The sequence below is a fragment of the Thalassophryne amazonica genome, chromosome 8 (assembly GCF_902500255.1).
Source record: "Thalassophryne amazonica chromosome 8, fThaAma1.1, whole genome shotgun sequence".
Lineage (NCBI taxonomy): Eukaryota > Metazoa > Chordata > Actinopteri > Batrachoidiformes > Batrachoididae > Thalassophryne > Thalassophryne amazonica.
Window position 1 is genome coordinate 41,120,063 of NC_047110.1, and position 20,068 is coordinate 41,140,130.

General features: G+C 40.0%; 1 protein-coding gene across 1 annotated transcript in view; it reads right to left on the reverse strand.

The window, feature by feature from the left end:
* Positions 1-8,123: 8,123 nt before the first annotated feature.
* LOC117515469 (transcriptional enhancer factor TEF-3-like) overlaps positions 8,124-20,068 on the reverse strand; it is a 73,902-nt gene continuing 61,957 nt past the window's right edge. The window contains exons 10-11 of the mRNA XM_034176039.1: positions 17,120-17,272; positions 8,124-9,058 (exon numbers count right to left, since the gene is read on the reverse strand). Coding sequence (XP_034031930.1) covers positions 8,945-9,058; positions 17,120-17,272 — 267 coding nt within the window. The 3' untranslated portion in view covers positions 8,124-8,944. The remainder of the gene's footprint in view (positions 9,059-17,119; positions 17,273-20,068) is intronic.

Sequence of the window (20,068 nt, forward strand, 5' to 3'; positions counted from 1 at the left end):
AGGGCAACTCACCTCATACTAGAGGTGGGCAGATCGATCCTAATATCAATAATACCGATACCAACGCTGATATTGATATTGAACGATCCTCATGTAAAAAGATCGATACTCAAGCTTTTTTCTCTCCCGCACTAAACCGTACAACATAGCTGGTCTCACTACTGTCTTGTAAACTTTCCCCTTCACTCTTGCTGAAATTCTTCAGTCATTTCTGCCACCTTTCTCCACCCACTCCACCCTGCCTGCACTCTCTTCTTTACCTCTTTACCACACTCTCCATTATTTTGAACAGTTGACCGCAAATATTTAAACTCATCTACTTTCACCACTTCTACTCCTTGTAACTGCACTATTCCACTGGGCTCCCTCTCATTCACACACATGTACTCAGTCTTGCTTCTACTGACTTTCATTCCCCTTCTCTCCAAAGCATATCTCCACCTTTCCAGACTAGACTCAACTTGCTCTCTACTCTCACTATAGATCACAATGTCATCTGCAAACATCATAGTCCATGGGGACTCCAGTCTGATCTCATCCATCAACCTGTCCATCACCACTGCAAACAAGAAAGGACTCAGAACTGATTCTTGGTGTAATCCCACCTCCACCTTGAATGAGTCTGTCATTCCGACTGCGCATCTCACCACTGTCACACTATTCTTGTACATGTCCTGCACTACCCTAACATGCTTCTCTGCCACTCCAGACTTTCTCATACAATACCACAGCTCTTCTCTTGGCACCCTGTAATAAGCTTTTTCTAAGTCCACAAACACACAATGTAACACTTTCTGGCCTTCTCTGTACTTCTCCAACAGTATTCTCAGAGCAAACATTGCATCTGTAGTGCTCTTTCTCAGCATGAAACCATATTGCTGCTCACAGATCTTCACCTGTTTTCTAAGCCTAGCTTCTACTACTCTTTCCCATAACTTCATGCTGTGGCTGATCAACTTTATGACTCTGTAGTTACTGCAGCTCTGCACATCACCCATGTTCTTGAAAATAGGAACCAGCACACTTAATCTCCACTCCTCAGGCATCCTCTCACTTTCCAAGATTTTATTAAACAATCTGGTTAGAAACTCTACTGCCATCTCTCCTAGACATTTCCATGCCTCCACTGGAATGTCATCTGGACCAACTGCCTTTCCACTCTTCATCCTCTTCATAGCTGCCCTCACGTCTTCCTTACTAATCTCTTGTACTTCCTGATTTACTCTCACCACATCATCCAGCCTTTTTTTTCAATTTCAATTTCAATTTATTTTCACTTATATAGCGCCAAATCACAACAGAGTTGCCTCAAAGCGCTTCACACAGGTAAGGTCTAACCTTAACAACCCCCAGAGCAACAGTGGTAAGGAAAAACTCCCTCTGAGGAAGAAACCTCAAGCAGACCAGACTCAAAGGGGTGACCATCTGCTTGGGCCATGCTACAAAGCATAAATTACAGAACAATTCACAGAACAATTCACGGACGAATATACAAGAAATGCAATTGGCGCACAGGACAGGAGGATCGCCAACATGAACACAACTCCCATCTCTGGATGGAGCTGCACCTTAAACAGAGAGAAAAAACAGAATCAGGCATCAGAAAGACAAGAAATACTGTATAATTTGTCAGCATTAAACAACAAGAAAAACAGAGAAATACTAAGGTGATCGCTGGCCACTAGCCCTAAACTTCACTAAAAGACCCAGAATTTAGGTAAAGTTGAGGCCGCGGCCCGCTCCAATTACTAATAAAATGAATTAAAAGAGTAAAAAGCGTAAAATAAAACTGTACAAGTATGCTAGCCATACCATACCACCAAGTCTCCTCGTCTTCCTTCCACTGTCCAGATGTCATACCCAGTACTGTCCTAGCTGTCTCCCTCACCACATCTGCGGTACTTTTCCAGTTGTCCAAAATTGCTTCCCCTCCAACCAGTGCTTCTCTCACCTGCTCGCTAAATTTCACACAACAGTCTTCCTCCTTCAGCTTCCACCATCTGATCCTTTGGTGAGCTCTCACTCTCTTCTTCTTCTTTACCTCTAAAGTCATCCTATAAACAACCATCCTATGCTGTCTAACGACACTCTCTCCTGCCACAACCTCACAGTCTCTGATTTCTTTTAGCTTGCATATCCTATAAAGAATGTAGTCCACCTGTGTGCACCTTCCTCCACTCTTATATGTTACACTGTGCTCCTCCCTTTTCTTAAAGTAGGTATTCACCACAGCAGTTTCCATCCTTTTTGCAAAATCAACTACCATCTGTCCTTCCCCATTCCTATCCTTGATACCATATCTACCCATTACTTCCTCATCACCTCTGTTCCCTTCACCAACATGCCCATTGAAGTCCGCTCCTATCACCACTATTTCATGCTTGGGTACACTCTCCACCACCTCATCTAACACACTCCAGAAATCTTCTTTCTCCTTCATCTCACAACCTACATGTGGGGCATATGCACTGATGATATTCATCATCACCCCTTCAATTTCCAACTTCATACTCATCACCCTCTCAGACACTCGCTTAACCTCCAACACACTTTTAACATACTCCTTTAAAATTATCCCAGCACCATTTCGCTTCCTGTCCTCACCATGGTACAACAACTTGTACCCACCGCCGATGCTCCTGCTCTTACTTCCCTTCCACTTGGTCTCTTGCACACACAATATGTCTACCTTTCTCCTCTCCATCATATCAGCCAGCTCTCTCCCTTTACCAGTCATACTACCAACATTCAAAGTCCCCACTCTTATTTCCACCCTTCTAGTTTTCTTCTTCTCCCGCTGTTTGTGGAAACGCTCTCCTCCTCTTCTTTGTCGTCTTCGCCCAGCAGTAGCCCAATTTCCACTGGCACCCTGTTGGGCAACAGCACTGGTGGCAGACGTTGTTAACCCGGGCCGCAACCAATCCAGTATGGAAATTCGATTCTTCTGCAGAGTTGGGTTGGCTTGTTTTACACCGGATGCCCTTCCTGATCCAACCCTCCTCATTTATCCGGGCTTGGGACCGGCACTCAGGATGTACTGGCTGCACACCCCATGTGGGTGAGTTTGTCCTCACATTGCTGAGGCATTAAGAAAAAAAAACAGTGGTGAAAATGAAAAACTCACATCAACTTCATTGTCCACTATAGACTGCTTACACACCAGCCAGTGTTGCTAAGAGCTCACAGAGTGCCCGGATGTGCGACCAAGTCAGTAGGGTTTTCTACACTGTCATCAATGATGATTCACCATAGCCTGTAAAGCCACCTTGACACTTGCACAAATTTGTTCGTTGTGCACTGGCACACAATTTGTCGTGCCACTGAGTAAACTGTGTACACTGTGTGAGGCTGCAAGCCAGTGTGCAAAGAAAATTTTGAAATGTTCAAAATTTCTGGCACGCATAAAATTCGTTCCACTTGCGTGAACTAGCCGTGAACATTGCGCACCCTACTTGCAAGTGCTGTGTGCCACTGTGTGCAGGGCCTTTCACAGTTTATGAGTTTACTCATTGTCTCACGAGATTACGTGCCAGTGTGGGGATCAAATTTGTGCAAGTGTCAAGGTGGCTTTAGGCAGCCTGTCTCGAAAAGTGGTCTGTGGACTACTGATAGTCTGTGAGTGACCCCTAGTGGTCCCTGAGTATATTGGTAAGATATCAATCACTCATTAATTTTTTTTACCACTTATCCAGGTCTGGAAGCAAACCATGCAATTCAGTCCACATTTTCCAATCCTCGGCCAAGTCCTGTAACTCTTCTTGGGGGATTCTGAGGTATTCCCAAGCCAGCGTGTCCAGGATCTTCCCTGGGGCCTCCTCCCAGTTGGACGTGCCTGGAGGACCTCCCTAGGGAGAAAACCAGTGGCATCCTCCTCTCCTTGGACTGCCACCTTATCGAGGTGGAGGGTTTGTGTGCTCCAGTGATCCTGGGAGCCTTGTTCCTGGAGCATTAGTTCCTGGTAGGACCACCTTTGGCATATTGGTCCCAGGTGAGGATCAATCAATCAATCAATCAACATTTATTTATAAAGCGCTTTACAGCACCAACTGGTGTCCAAAGTGCTTAACATTAAAAACACAAATTTACAAAAATAAAACACATATAAAATAAAAAATAAAAATAAAGGAGATATTCAAAGTGTGATTCAGTAGACTCTTTATGATGGACACAATAAAGGACAGTGTCATTTCACCTGGATTAGGGAAACTAGGACCTATACACACACACACACAACACAACACAACACACACACACACTGGTCACTTAATTAGGTACACCTTGCTAGTTCTGGGTTGGGCCCCTTTTGCCTTCAGAACTGCCTTAAATCTTCATGGCATAGATTTAACAAGGTGTTGGAAACTTTCCTCAGAGCTGTTGGTCCATATTGACATGATAGCATCACACAGTCACCCATTAAACCAGTCTGCCCATTCTCCTCTGACTTCTGACATCAACACGGCACTTTCGTCCAAACAACTGCCGCTCACTGGATATCTTCTCATTTTCTGGACCATCCTCTATAAACACTAGAGATGATTGTGTGTGAAACTCCCAGCAGATCAGCCCGTCTGGCACCAACAACCATACCACGTTCAAAGTCACTTAAATCCCCTTTCTTCCCCATTCTGATGCTCAGTATGAACTTGGGCAACTCTTCACCACGTCTAGATGCCTAAATGTATTGAGTTGCTGCCATGTGATTGGCTGATTAGGTATTTGTGTTTAAAAGCATTGAACAGGTGTACCTAATAAGAGTGTCTGGTGATGAGTGTAGGTATGCCATTACAAGGAAGTAACCAAGACCAGATACAAGAAACATTAGATTGTCTAAAAAAAAAAAAAAGTCATCTGATACTGGCAAATAAGTATGTCTGGTGGAGGACAATATTAAAATTACAATAATCAATACTCTGTTAAGGAGGATGGGGGAGGCTGCAGAGTCTTGATAAAACCATACTCAAAATCAAACTTATCTGAGATACACAGATTTACAGTGTATATATATATGTGTGTGTGTGTGTGTGTGTGTGTGTGTGTGTGTAGGGGTAAGACTCCTGATTGCTGTAATTGCAGAAATTTGCCTGAATTTGTCCTCATGAGATGATCAGAATGAGTTTTGTGCTCACTGGTTTAAGATTTGCTGTTTGAATGTCTCTCTCTCGTTACAAAAGTTGGATTTGCACAACTTTAGTTCACATGGGATAACATGGGAATAAAATAAATGATTTTGGATATAATTTTATTCCCACAGTGGGTATACAGGGTGAACACAGAAACACTCCTTGGTGTTAAATATTTATATTATCAAAAGTTACATGAATAATTTTACAATTTTGGTATCTACAGGTGCAGAAACTCAAGTTTTTTCTTTCTTTTTTTGCAGATTCTTCTTCAAAATTGTAAAATTATTCATATAACGTTTGATATTATAAACATTTGAAACCAAGGACTGTTTTTGTGTTCACCCTGTATAATAACTGTCTGTGTGCACTGATATTATTCATAGTGCTGACATGCAATGATGTCTCCTTACCACCAGAGGGCAGTGCTCATTTCCAGTTTACCTGATTATCTGGTTAGAAATAAGTGAAGTGCACATCTCGGACCGTGCGGTGCATTATGGGTACGCTAAATTATTCTGCAACCAATCCACATTGAAAGATGGCGGAAAGCAGCGAGGAATGATATGATTTGGACCATTTCAACCACTGGAAAGTTGACGATTTAAAGTGTTTTTGTAAGCTCCGAGGATTGCCTGTTACAACCCGGACTGTGTACAGCAGTAAACAGAAATGGAAAGAAGAGCTGGCTGCCCTTGCGTGTGCTGCATCAGTACAGAAACTACTGTTGGTGCTGACAAAGGAGGAAGAGAGCTGCTGTGGAAAATGACGACCAATCCTTCTTGATAGTTGAAGACAAATTTCTGACCCCTTGAAAGCAACTGACGGATGGTTAGACAAAGTCCAGGGTCTGGTTCTCACATTTAACTTCTTTGGTGTCACGTTTGTTTTGATAAGTTGACAGACATACAATATGTGCATGCATGCAGTTTGTTTATAGAACATGTCAACATTACAATATTACACGCCACGTCATTCATGGAGCGACATCACAGTCATAAGCCGATGCACGAAAACGGCACCATCAACCACATTATAATTTGGCACAGTTTCAGGATATTGATAAAATAAATGTGTGCAAGAAACTTACAGTTTTAGTCCATCTTTTACGTCCATCTGGCTCTTTCTTTTCTGTGGGGAAATTGTGTAAAATGAACGGAGGTTTACAACCACATTTCTTCTTCTTTCCGTCTTTGGGTTGACTCAGCGGAGACTTGCAATCGTGTGTTTTCAGCCACCTTTCAACCCCATAAATTCCGTTTGAGCATTTGAAAACAGCACAATGTGCACCTGTTATTATTGTATGCATCGCTTAAGGCTTAAAGCCTTTCAAACAATCCCTGTAAGCCTTAACTTTCACAGTCCGCGAATGCTACTGTATACGAAATTCAATGATAGCGGTGTGGTAGCTGGAATTTTTTACTCCGTTTGACCCACGTTTATACTCCCAAGGATGTTTCCCTAAAACTCAGTACATTAAATTTAGGATATGTAGCCATGGTAATGCTTGTGAGTTGCCTGAAAACATTGTCCTAATTTGATATAGACAATAATTATACATTTCCTGTGTGAGCTATCGGGATAAAAACCTGCACACTTTGATTACAACCCCAATTCTAATGAAGTTGGGACGTTGTGTGAAATGTAAATAAAAACATAATACAATGATTTGCAAATCCTCTTCAACCTATATTCAATTGAATACACCACAAAGACAAGATATTTAATGTTCAAACTGATAGACTTTTTTGTTTTTGTGCAAATATTTGCTCATTTTGAAATGGATGCCTGCAACACGTTTCAAAAAAGCTGGGACAGTGATTTGTTTACCACTGTGTTACATCACCTTTCCTTCTAACAACACTCAATAAGTGTTTGGGAACTGAGGACACTAATTGTTGATGCTTTGTAGGTGGAATTCTCCTAAAGACTCAGCCGTTCACAAGCAAAGATGGGGCGAGGATCACCACTTTGTGAACAACTGTGTGAAAAAATAGTCCAGCAGTTTTAGAACAATGTTTGTCAACATTCAGTTGCAAGGAATTTAGGGATTCCATCATCTACAGTCCATAATCAGAAGATTCAGAGAATCTGGAGAACTTTCCACACGTAAACGGCAAGGCCGAAAAACCAACATTGAATGCCCATGACCATTGATCCCTCAGGCAGCACTGCATTAAAAACCGACATTGTTTAAAGGATCTTACCACGTCGGCTCAGGAACACTTCAGAAAACCATTGTCAGTTAACTCAGTTCATTGCTACATCTAGCTCATTTGAAATGGACAGACCCAAAGTAGAAAAGTGTACTGTGGTCTGATGAGTCCATATTTCAAATTGTTTTTGGAAATCATGGACGTTATGTCCTCCGGACAAAAGAGGAAAAAGACCATCCAGATTGTTACCAGCGCAAAGTTCAAAAGCCAGCATCTGTGATGGTATTGGGGTGTTAGTGCCCATGGCATGGGCAACTTATACATCTGTGATGGCAACATCAATGCTGAAAGGTACATCCAGGTTTTGGAGCAACACATGCTGCCATCCAAGCAACATTCTGCACGTGTTTCAACAGCGTGGCTTCGTAGTAAAAGAGTGCGGGTACTAGACTTGCCTGCCTGCAGTCCAGACCTGTCACCCGTTGAAAATGTGTGGCACATTATGAAGCTGAAAATACGACAACGGAGACCCCAGACTGTTGAACAACGCTTCAACATTAGTGTCCTCAGTTCCCAAATGCTTTTTGAGTGTTGTTAGAAGGAAAGGTGATGTAACACAGTGGTAAACAAATCACTGTCCCAGCTTTTTTGAAACGTGTTGCAGGCATCCATTTCAAAATGAGCAAATATTTTCACAAAAACAATAAAGTTTATCAGTTTGAACATTAAATATCTTGTCTTTGTGGTGTATTCAATTGAATATAGGTTGAAGATTTGCAAATCATTGTATTCTGTTTTTATCTACCTTTTTCACAACATCCCAACTTCATTGAAATTGGGGTTGTATAATGATGTGTCACATTTTGGAGTCATAAGCAAAACCCAGCAACAATGCAGACGTTTGTAAGAAATACTACAACTTAGATTTCCAACAACTCTGTAATTATGTTACAGATGCAAATCTAGTTCAAGTTAGCAGTGTTATGTGTCTGTTGTTGTAGTCAGACTTTCAAACAGTAAGACAATACAAGAAACATTTCACATTAAACATCAAACAGTGTACACAATAACTCTATTAAATCCTTTTAGCCCGTTTGATAGCTGAGTTTAAGGAGTTGGAAGTGGCACTGTACAGAATTACAATGCTCAAATAACACCAAAAAAACAGAGATAAATCATGGATGTGCAAACATATGAATTTCAAACAATATACATTTTCTTCCATTGTTTTTGTTTTTGTATGACTTTCACATATGAGTCACTAGGTGGCACCCTGAGGCAGCCAGACATGTCTGCTGCAAACATTGGCTGCACATACATGTGTGTAAAAGAATCAAAATCAAAACAAGCACTCGTAAAATGAGAAGAACAAACACCACCAATGACAACTTTCTCATGCAGGTCTTCTTGGCTACATTTGGCTCCTTTGGCATAGAGACCACAGTATTTCACGGTACTCATTTTATTTCACACAAAGCCTGTTTCCACTTCCACAGTTGTAACGTTCCAGGGTGTTTGCCTGGGTCCAGACTGAGCTGTTTGGGTTCACCTTGAAGCGTATGGATGATGCAGTCTGTTTTTTATTTTTTTGTGTGTGTGTGTTTTTATTGTTGGTGCTCACTGAGGTGCTACGCTGGATCTGGAGCAGCTGTGTTCCAGCTGTGATGGTCAGTCTTTGACTAGTCTGTAGATGTGATGTTGTGCACCATGCTCGCTGGTGGACACTTCAAAGACGTAGGCTATGCACAGGAGGGTCTCCAGCGTGTCCCTGTTAGTCACCACCTGGAGGGACACAGAGGTTTATTCAACAAGTCTATTGAAGAGTCACCTAAATAAACCTTAAATTATCAATGGACTGCATTTCTACATCACCATTACATCAGAATCAGGCGCTTAACGCACTTAACAACAACGCCTTACATTCTCTCTCTCACACACAGCTTGGGAATTACTGGAGCACTCCATTTGTACTCAGAGGTTGGAATTTCCCAGTTAAACCTCCCCAGCAGTGTCTCCTGAAGTCAGAATTTCAATTCATCAACTCCTTCCAACCCACAAGTTCACAATCAAAGATGGCTACTCCAAGTAGCAACAGTCAAAGCCATAGTTTTTACTGTTTTTTAAGCACTTCTTTTTTTGTGTCCAATTTAATAAATTGTGCAAACATTGCTGGCCTTCTGCAGTCTATGGATGTGTTGCTATGGCATTTTTATGCATGAAATACAGTATCAGGTGTTGTTTATCAATTGGTGCGCTAATATTATTTGTTAACCCAGTAGATGTTGCTAACAACGTCTACACAGTGCTACAGTAGCAATAAATTAAAACACTAATGTAATTTCTTTTTGGTGGATTGAGTATTTTTGAAGTGCAAAATCTTGGATGTGTCTATCTTATTTTACGACTTGTGGTGTTATTTGGAAACTGAAACACATTTGTCTCAGGTGCGGTATCATTCCCAGTCATGATTTATGATTTCCAAGGTAAATGACGTGGCATAAAGACCCGGCTGTACATGCTTGTTACCGTTGCAAACTACGTAGTTTTTGGGGAGCACCTTTTGACCCGGGTCTTCTGTCTTTCAGATTGAGAGACACTTAGGAAGAGCTTATGGAGTCATGAGGTTGCTGGACAGAGGTGTTTGGTGATGCTGAAGTCTTTGCAGAAGACATACAAAGATCTAAGTTTTTAGGGTCCTGGTGTTTCCTGTCTTCCTGTATGGCTGTGAGACTTGGACGCTTACCTGTGACCTAAGGTGATGACTAGATTTGTTTGGTACCAGGTCTCTTCAGAGGATCTTTGGGTACTGCCGGAATGTAACGGACAGTTACTTCTAAAGACTTGGATAAGGAGTATGAACGTCATTTTGAGGAAACTTCAGCTGTGCCATTTTGAACATGTGATGCATTTTTTTCTGAACATAATCCAGCACACAGTTGCCTCAGTGTTGAGGACTCCAGCGAGTGGAGAAGTCCAAGCTGATGTCCATGCTTTCCCTGTATGTAGCAGATTGATGGCTATTACCAGTTGTGTCTGGGTGATTGTCATCCAGGACTTGGGGTGGCTTTGTGGTGTGGTTGGCGCACTGGGCCAGTGGATGATCCGTGACCTGACCTGCTTTTTGCAGCATTACTCAGAAACTACTGAAAGAAAATTTCATGAAAATTAGTGGAAGGATGGGGTATGGACCAAATAAGAACCCATAACAAGTAAATCTGAATAATAGCACAGATCTAGTTGGTTTTTCTTTTTTGTGTGTTTGGGCTTTTTCTCATTTCCTGTCTATTAGCAAGGATTACTCAAAAAGGACTGAAGTAATCTTCATGAAACATGGTGGTGAGAGTGGGCAATGGGCCCAGGACGAACACCTAACATTATAGAGGAGCCCTGCAAAAAAAAATTTCCACGTCTCACAGATTTCTGTGTTATTTGTATTGGTTCATTTCGGTTAAGGACAGATAAACAGGACTGTTGGGCCTTGGTGAAGTTTACATTGTGTTCTTTCAAGTCATCATCTTCATTAACTCTCATTCTTCATAACCTTTCTGAGCTGCTTCATCTTTACACCCCTGCTCGCCACCTCCGGTGAGCTGATTAGCTCCTCCTGGAGGTGCCGAGGTGCAAAGCCTATGCTCAGAGGGGATCGAGCCTTTTCTGTTGTGGCTCCAAAGATGTGGAACGATTTACCACTCCACATCAGGCAGGCCTCTTCATTTTCTGTTTTTAAAACTAATCTTAAAACCCACTTATGTACTGGCTTTTAACCTAGAATGAGATTCTCGATCTGTTTTGGTTGTTTTAACTGTTTTTACTTGTTTTAGTTTTAATTTTTTTGTTTGCTTTTTTTGTGTACTTTGTGGTTTGTTGCCTTTTATGTCCCCTTGTGTACAGCACTTTGTTTCAGCTGCAGCTTTTTTTTAAAGTGCTTTATAAATAAAGTTGATTTGATTTGATTTTGTTTTTAACTGTGAGATTGGATGCTTTTGATAATTTCGGCCAGTAATTCAGATTACAAATATATGTTCATAAAAATATTGCATGAAAATATCCTTAAAACCAAGTGATACCTGTGCCACTTGGACTGTCCACATATGGATGTTGGTTCAGAGCAGCACATAACCAAAGCTTATCTGTATCCACAAAGACAGAATATCTAAAAACTATCAAAGAAACACACAACTTATGCTCAACTGCTCTGCATATCACTGAATAGAGGACTTGTGTGAAGGATATTGACACATTGTGCTGTGACTTGCAAAGTCAGAGTGTGCTATATTGTGTCAGTGTGCACATGTATGTGTGTTTATGCATTGTTCATCATTAATATGAGCTAAATCAGCCTATTGAGAGACCTGACGTGCTGCCATGCAGTCGGCAGCGTGGGCTCAATATCTCCATTGTCCCTCAGTCAGTAGGAATGCAGCAGGGACACCAATGTCTTTGAACACTGGGCCTGAAGACAACTGTGTTACAGTCTATTCGATGCACTGGTCTAAGTGAAGCATATGGCTAAATTCAAGTCCAACACACAGGAGAATGAACAAAATGTTGCAACTCTGCAAGAAGGCAGGAAAAAAAAGCACAATGTTCATACTTGGTGACACAATTGCTACCACCTGTTAAGCTATTCAGACAAATATAACGGCACTGTTAAAAAACACAAACAAAAAAACAACAACATAAAAACTCTGGTTTTGGTTTGTTTGGTTGTTTGTATTTGGGGAGGGGCGTACTGGCAGCTGTGGTTGCCAGAATAATTCTGTAAAAAAATATGTGAATAATTTTACATAATAACCTGTAACTTGTATAGTATAAAACCATTGTAATTTGTAAAACATCAACAAAAGAACAATGGGGTACAGGTAGCCTTGAACTGGGGACATTGCTTGTGACTGCCATTCAGTCACATGGTATGCATTAGTCTGAAAATGTAATGAACTGCAGAATCTTCTTTTTTTTTAATCCTTTTTCAGAACTCATATTAACATACTTTGTATAAATGCAGTAAAATTATATTAATATGGCAATATAATATACAGTTCATTATATTTTCAGAGTAGTTCCTTTTGTGTGGCAGCAGAGTTGGGTAAACAATAAATGGGTTTGTCTCCCAAGTGAAACATCCCATGTTCAAGGCTGCCTGAGGCCTATTCACTTTATACAGCTGGAGCAGAAAAAACAGCTGGATCCCCTACAAAACCTGTGGTGACCCTGCACAAGATGGAATAGTGTATAACAATTGTATTGAAATGCTACAGAAATAGTTTAAAAACATGGTAACAATTTAGCAAAAAAAAAAAAAAAATGTTGTTGGACTGACTGTTTAAAATGTAAATTACAACAGCTTCATACCATAAAGTTTACAGGTTGTTCTCCAAAGGAGTTTACATATTTTCAGAATTATTATGGCAACCTTAGCTGCCATTTTTTTACGAAGTGTATATTTTGCCGGATACGGCAAACACGCACCTAGCTATATTTGACCGATCTCCACACTGATTTGCTAGTTCAAATGACGTCATCGTAGAGGGTATTTCAACATGGCGGTGTCCTCAGCACTGAGTGTTGCAGCGCCCTCGGCATTGAGTGTTGGTGCTAATTTTTCATCTTTAAATGCTGTTTTGGGTGCCATGCAGCCGTTTGAATCGCAACAGAAAATCACCTACTGTCGGAGAGATTCTCAGATGCTAAAAGCAGCTCGAGGGATTCTCGGATGCTAAAAGCAGCTCAAAAACATGGCATAGCCATGCCCGAAATTATTTCTACTGTGTGGCGAAAATTATTTCCACCATGCCCAAAATTATTTCCACTGCTGCGCCCATCAATAATTTTGGGCACGGTGGAAATAATTTTTGCAGTCTTGATAATTTTCTGTGTAGGGCGGGGATGATAAACAAAGTTCAAGACAGAATAAAAACGAAAATACAGAAGTCCACGTCGGCACGTGTTTATCCTGTTTTTTCTCTGTCAGTGTCATGTCTGCAAAACCTTCGATCAGGCCACCACTGAAAATAGTGAATGGTAAAATATGCCAATTTTTTTCAATAATGAAAATCACCAATATTGAGCTACTATCATGAATGTGAAATAAGGAGATCTTAAACTCTGATCGCCTTTAAGTTCCTGCCGGACCACGGCGTTCTGTCGTGAATAAATTTAGATGGCCGGCAAAACAGCGCAACCCGCCATTTTGCCGGTGCCGCATACGGCGAAATATCGTCCAGTTCAACTTTGCAGAGGGCTCCGCCACGTTGAAATAAACTCTACGATGATGTCATTTGAACTAGCCAATCAGTGAGGAGATCCGGCCAAATATCGCTATGTGCTTGTTTGCCGTATCCTCCAAAATATAACCTGCCTTTTTTTTTTAAATACCATATAAACAACCAGTGGTGGGCACAGATAACCAAAAAATTAACTTTGATAACAGATAATCAGATAACTGAAAAGTTATCTTTGATAAAGATAAAACGATAAACCACCCCAAAATGTATCAGAAGTTACAGATAACCAATAACCTCCAATGTTGTCTCTGGTACATTTGTAACTACTAATAAACTGAATTTGAGTTTTAACACCACAAGAGCTTCTAGTAATATTAAAAGTGACAACAGACCTAAACAGTGAGGCCACACTTTTGTCTTTGAACATCCTGCCCTGCTGGAAGCTCTTGTTTACTACACCATTTCCAGCACAGAGGCACCCTAACAGCAGCTGTAAAGGCAGCTCTCTATCAATCACAACGCGCCGGTCAGGCGGAGGTCTTGGAAAATAAAGTCATGCTGACTTATGGTTTTGATTTATAAATAACATTAATATCGATAGAATAACTCCATTAATGTCAATTCTGTCAATTGTACAAAGTTAAAATATAACATATATCTTTTAATGTTGAATAATGCACTAATTCTGAGGTTTTGTAACAAACACAGACAGATCGCAAAGGATTCTGGGTAAAAGTGCCTCTGCTAAACCCTGATTGGTTCAGTCATTCATTATGTAAACCAACATGTTAATGTGTGTTGGTGTTTACAGATAAATGTGCTTTTGTAAAATATTCCATTTTTTATTTGTAAAAACAGGCATTTTTAATGTTTTGCATGTGGAGAGAATGTGTGCTCATTTTATTAGTGCCGTGCGCACGTTTGATGATGTTGTAAAACGTGCACTCAATATTGTCTTTACACATAAATGTTGGCTTTACACTGTGCGAGTTTTGGCCCTTTTTCAGATGATTTTTTATGCGTGTGAGAAATGTTTGGACCGAGTTTCAGGTTAATCGGGCATCCTGCATCATATAGTGTACATGGAGTAACAAGCTGCATTTAACATCTCACGACCACCTCCTGATCGCCGATCGTATGGTCAAATGAAAATCAAACCTGTTTGATATTATTCTGGTCGGCCGTCGTGAGGTTATCCTGCTGCTGAGGGACTACAAGTGTCCAACTGCTCGCACTGTGCCTGTGCAAACACTGCAGAGCTGTCTTGTAATGTTATTTTTTTGTTGTTTTTTTTTTTAAACTTAATTTGTAAAAATAAATAGAACACTGCCATCTACTAGTGCCCAGACGCTTAGTACTTAGGGCGAATACTGCCATGAACACTACTGGCCAGTAGATGGCAGTAGAGGCCTGACAAACTTGCCAAAACAAAATCCCAGATAATCCGTGTCTGCTACATTTAAGATGTGTGGAATTTAACAAACGCAAATACAATAATGTCTATAAACCCAGAGAATATATTCACCAGAGTTTTAGGCACTAGAGTTTAATGCTGCTGTCCGTGGAGCCTGAACAGAGTGTCTGAAATGCATTTGTCCTGTCGTGAACATACTGAGATTAGACTATCCTACCCATAATGCACTGCTGGGCACAGCATGTGCTCACTAAAACCTTAAAATTAGCACATTACTTTAAAACTAAAACACATATCTGATATTTTCACTTTATAAAACATCAGACATGAAGGTAATTTTAAATAACTTGTCCAAAATTAGTTTGGGTAAAATTTGAACCATAAGTTAAAAATGTATGCCTCTGGATGACGTGTTAAAGGAAATTATTATTTTTTGTGTGTGTGTGTGTGTTTTTCTTCTGAAAGCAGCTCTCTTCTGTTTGCAGAGGGTAGAACTATGCATCTGTTAGGAAACTTTTAACAGGTAGGTGCTCAATTGATTTTAAATTTTAAGTGTTTGTCACTGTTCACCTTTGTTTACTATGTTATCAGTCAAAAGTTATTGGACAAAAATGTATCGGAAAATAATTAGTCCGATAATGGTTTTTAAAGTTATCTAAAAAGATAATCTGATAATGAAAACATTATCTTAGATAATTATCTGTTATCGGATTATCGGAACTGTGCTCACCACTGTAAACAACAGATTATTTTTTACAGTGTGTGTGGAAAACCTTTCCTGTTTCACACCTTTTCTGACAGATGTCCACACAACACCTTTCAAAGTTGGCCACAAGGGTGCAACATCACTTCGCAATGGCAACAGCTGCGGCAAAATGGTCTTGGTGAGTCTTGCTTTGAAACAATGCACTCTGAATGGAAAATAACAGGATTTTTCTAAAGAGAATATGCAATTAGGTTTTCTTAATTGAACAAACATTCATACAGGCACGCACGCGCGCACACACACATTTTATTTGATAGCAGAACTTTTCATGAGTGCTATAAATTAGGGATGCAAACTTGAAACACTTTTCCAAAACATTCTGAAACCTTTGCAACACCCATGTTTTGGAACATTGTTCCATAATTCCTTTCAAAAGGAACCCATCATGGGGACTCATTATGTCACCAAGTGCTTTGAAACAGGGTTTGTATGCACACAAGAACGTACATTATTTGTTTATATGCTGGGGTCTAAATGTTTTCATTGAGTGAGCTAAGCCTAGCCTTTGCTAACATGACATGAGTGAAGCCCATTTTCACTTCCTGTCTTTTTATTCACATAAACAGTCTAAACAAACCAATGAAATATGAGGTATAAATAAAGTTGAGAATTGTTGAGCGTGTAAGAGAAAATGTGCCTATCGGTAATGACAGGAAACGAGCTGACAGAATTTCCCACCACTGTTCATGACATAGAAGGTTTTCATTCAAAATGTCCATGTCACGTCCCTCACTTATAGGAATATACAACATGAAAACTCACATGGCCATTTGTTTTATCATTTAATATTGGCATAAGTTGAACGACACGGATGATGGACGGTGTATGCGTGCAGATACTGTATATTTCAGCTTATCCTAAATCAAGATGAACTCCTTATGTACAACACATCTTCATATCTCCAAAAATTCAGATTCCAATCAATTAACAGAATTATCATTTGGACAAGCCCTCGAGGACTGTTGGCCCAGAGGTCAGAACCAGCTGGACAGTTGAGGAGTGACTTAGGTAGGCCAACTGTGCAAAGTGACAGAAGAGAGAGCTGGGACTTTCTTGAGACTTGGGTTTTGCCTGTGTTAATAAAGTATTGCATGTTTTATACCACGTCAGAACTATGCAGCCGGTCTGCTCTGTGTAAGTCTGATCCCGTCTGATCTCAGAAGCTAAGCAATGCGGCATCTGGTTAGAACTTGAATGGGAGACCTCTTTGGAACACCAGTGTGTGTTTCGCCAGGTAAAACTGGAGTTGTGTCAGGAAGGGCATCCAGTGTAAAACTTGTACCAAATACCAATGCGGATCTGACTGTATCCTCTTCGGTGATACTGAACAAAAACGGGAGCAGCCGAAAGGACAACAAGAACAACACCACGTCAGAACTATAACATGCATTCAAAGTGAAACTGAAATTTCCTGCACGGATGCGCTGCACTGTGTGTACCTGCAGAATGGTGAAGTTCTCCAGCACACTGTTCATCATGTACTTTTCCGGCAGGTGCTTAAGCTTGTGGATGAAGTTGATCATGTATTCACATAACGGGGATCGATGGATTCGAAACATGTAACGCCCATTCTCAAATCGTGCATATTCTGTCTAGGAACAGATAAAAAGAAGAAAAAAATTATGTGTAACATAATGGATCTGAAGTGAATATGGCCACAGACAAATCTTTGCAGAATCAAAAGTTGGCTTAATTTTCTACTTTTAACCAAAAACTGACTCTCTAGGCTTTTCAAACGTCAGAATGTCTTAAGCTGAATAACTGTTTTATCACTTGACTTGGTGTCAAGCACCAAAATCCTCTCAACCTCCCTTATCGCAAAGTGACCAGTCTTCCAAACATTTCCTGGCTGAATTTATGATGCCTCAGGAGAACTTCAACAAACAGTCCCTATGGATCAAAGACTCTAGCTCCACAACTGTTACAGTCAACCCCAGTTCAAACAGAATTTATTAAACAGTTTAATGAAACCTGTTCAATTCAGAAGACCTTCACACACCAACAGGATACTTTCTACAGATAACATCTCAATAAACCTCCAAATTCTTCCGAGGCAAAGTGACATGTTGGCCTTCATTTTCAGTCAGAGTGGGAATTTTACAGAGATCACTATGCCTACAGCTAGGCGGAACCAAAATAGACAAGAAGTCTATTTTATGAAAATGGTGAACGATGTGACACGGAGACTGCCAATTTAAGTGATGTCAGTATGACATACGCTGTTTACGCCTTCAAACAAAATAACTTAAGCCGATGGAAGATGTTTTTGTAAGAACTGTTAGTAATCTGTTGCTTATTCATAATGGCAGGTACTATAATGAACATTTTACTTTTAGAAATCCTGTGAACTGTTACTAATTTGTTGCTTATTTATAATTAGGGGTCCTGTAATGAATATTTCTACATTGTACATAGCATACATATGTAGTTTCATTGAATTAAAATGTTGTTTTATGATATTGTCATTAAATATCTCACAGTATATTTATAATTGCAATTTAATACATGTTATACATGTTGTCAGTTTCACATGTCAGGAAAATATATATGTTTTGTTGTAAAATCATCAACCCATGAAGAAAATTAATAAAATAACCTTCAAATTTTACAGTATTTCAATCAAACATCAATATTTTTCAATAGCAAAAAATACTGCTTAGTCAAAGGCTTTGCCTTCATTATATTAAAGCTAAAAATGTTGTTTTCATTAGTAGATAATACCTTTGAGGTGATTTACAGGACATCATGCTAACAAGTGATGCAGGAACGTCACTGTGACACGTTTTACTGAAGCAATCAATCAAGCTTTGGTACCATCAAGTAGTAAAGCAAGTCAAAGCTCACAGTGACAGCTGTGGGCTTCCCTGTCTTTTATAATCTACCATTAAACATTGTGCACAATAAAACCAAGTCACCATGAGGAGGCCACGCCCGGGAATGCCCTTCGAGTGAGAAATGACAACTACTCGTTACTCTCATTTGTAGTCACTCTGACCATAGGGTAAAGCTCTGTCTCCCTTTGTAGAGAGCGCAGAGCTTTGCAGAAGCTTGTTTCTTTTTAAAGCAGGAAGTACAAAAACAGGTTGTTTCTCAGAGGCATAAAAACAAATTTTAGGATGCATCACTTGTGTGGAGTGTTTTGGGCCACAAGCCTTGATATCTGGTGTTAAGACACCTGTATCATCATGCTGAAAGAGTGAATAATACTCCCCCTCTGATATGCATGTACCATCTTCAAAGAGATTTTTAAAACATGACAGAATGCAATGTGAATCCTGTGGAAAATGAAAAAGGACCACAAACATTCCACTAAAACTCAATGGGCCACATTAGATATGAACATCTATGTGATCAGCTGTAATCTGGGTAATATAATAAACTTAATGCAGCATATGGCATGGCAGATATGACAATAAACATATTTATCGTGACATCCATAATCAAATGATGTACCCATTAAATATCATCATGTGGCCTGCTGAGGCAGAATGCTCTACCTAGGGATCTGTGTATGTGCTTAAATTGTACGATTAATCAGAATCAGGTGGGGGCAGGGCCACAGTTTTGTCTTGTTAACAGGAAACATAACAGTTAGACATGGTGGCAACAGCTGTGAGTCACATCAGTGTGCTGACCACAGATCAGTGTGACTGACTGGAATCCGTCTCAAAAACAAACACTTTTCATTTGTCAGAGATGGAATGGAGATTTTTGACATGGTCAAGAATGAATTATCTGTCCAGACAGTTAACTATATACTGTATGTAACCATGTATTATATGCAGTCTACTGTTATATCTAAGTTGACATTCTGCTGTACAATAGTGTGCAAATATTTCAGAAACACACAAGAAAAGTCTGTGCTGTCAAGCTTTTGAATGTCAAACTGTGGCTGTAAAGAGTACAAAATTAACACAAAATACTGTCAAATGTACAGTAGTGTTCAGAATAATAGTAGTGCTATGTGACTAAAAAGATTAATCCACGTTTTGAGTATATTTCTTATTGTTACATGGGAAACAAGGTACCAGTAGATTCAGTAGATTCTCAAAAATCCAACAAGACCAAGCATTCATGATATGCACACTCTTAAGGCTATGAAATTGGGCTATTATTAAAAAAACAAGTAGAAAAGGGGGTGTTCACAATAATAGCAGCATCTGCTGTTGACGCTACAAACTCAAAACTATTATGTTCAAACTGCTTTTTTAGCAATCCTGTGAATCACTAAACTAGTATTTAGTTGTATAACCAGAGTTTTTCATGATTTCTTCACATCTGCAAGGCATTAATTTTGTTGGTTTGGAACCAAGACTTTGCTCGTTTACTAGTGTGCTTGGGGTCATTGTCTTGTTGAAACATCCATTTCAAGGGCATGTCCTCTTCAG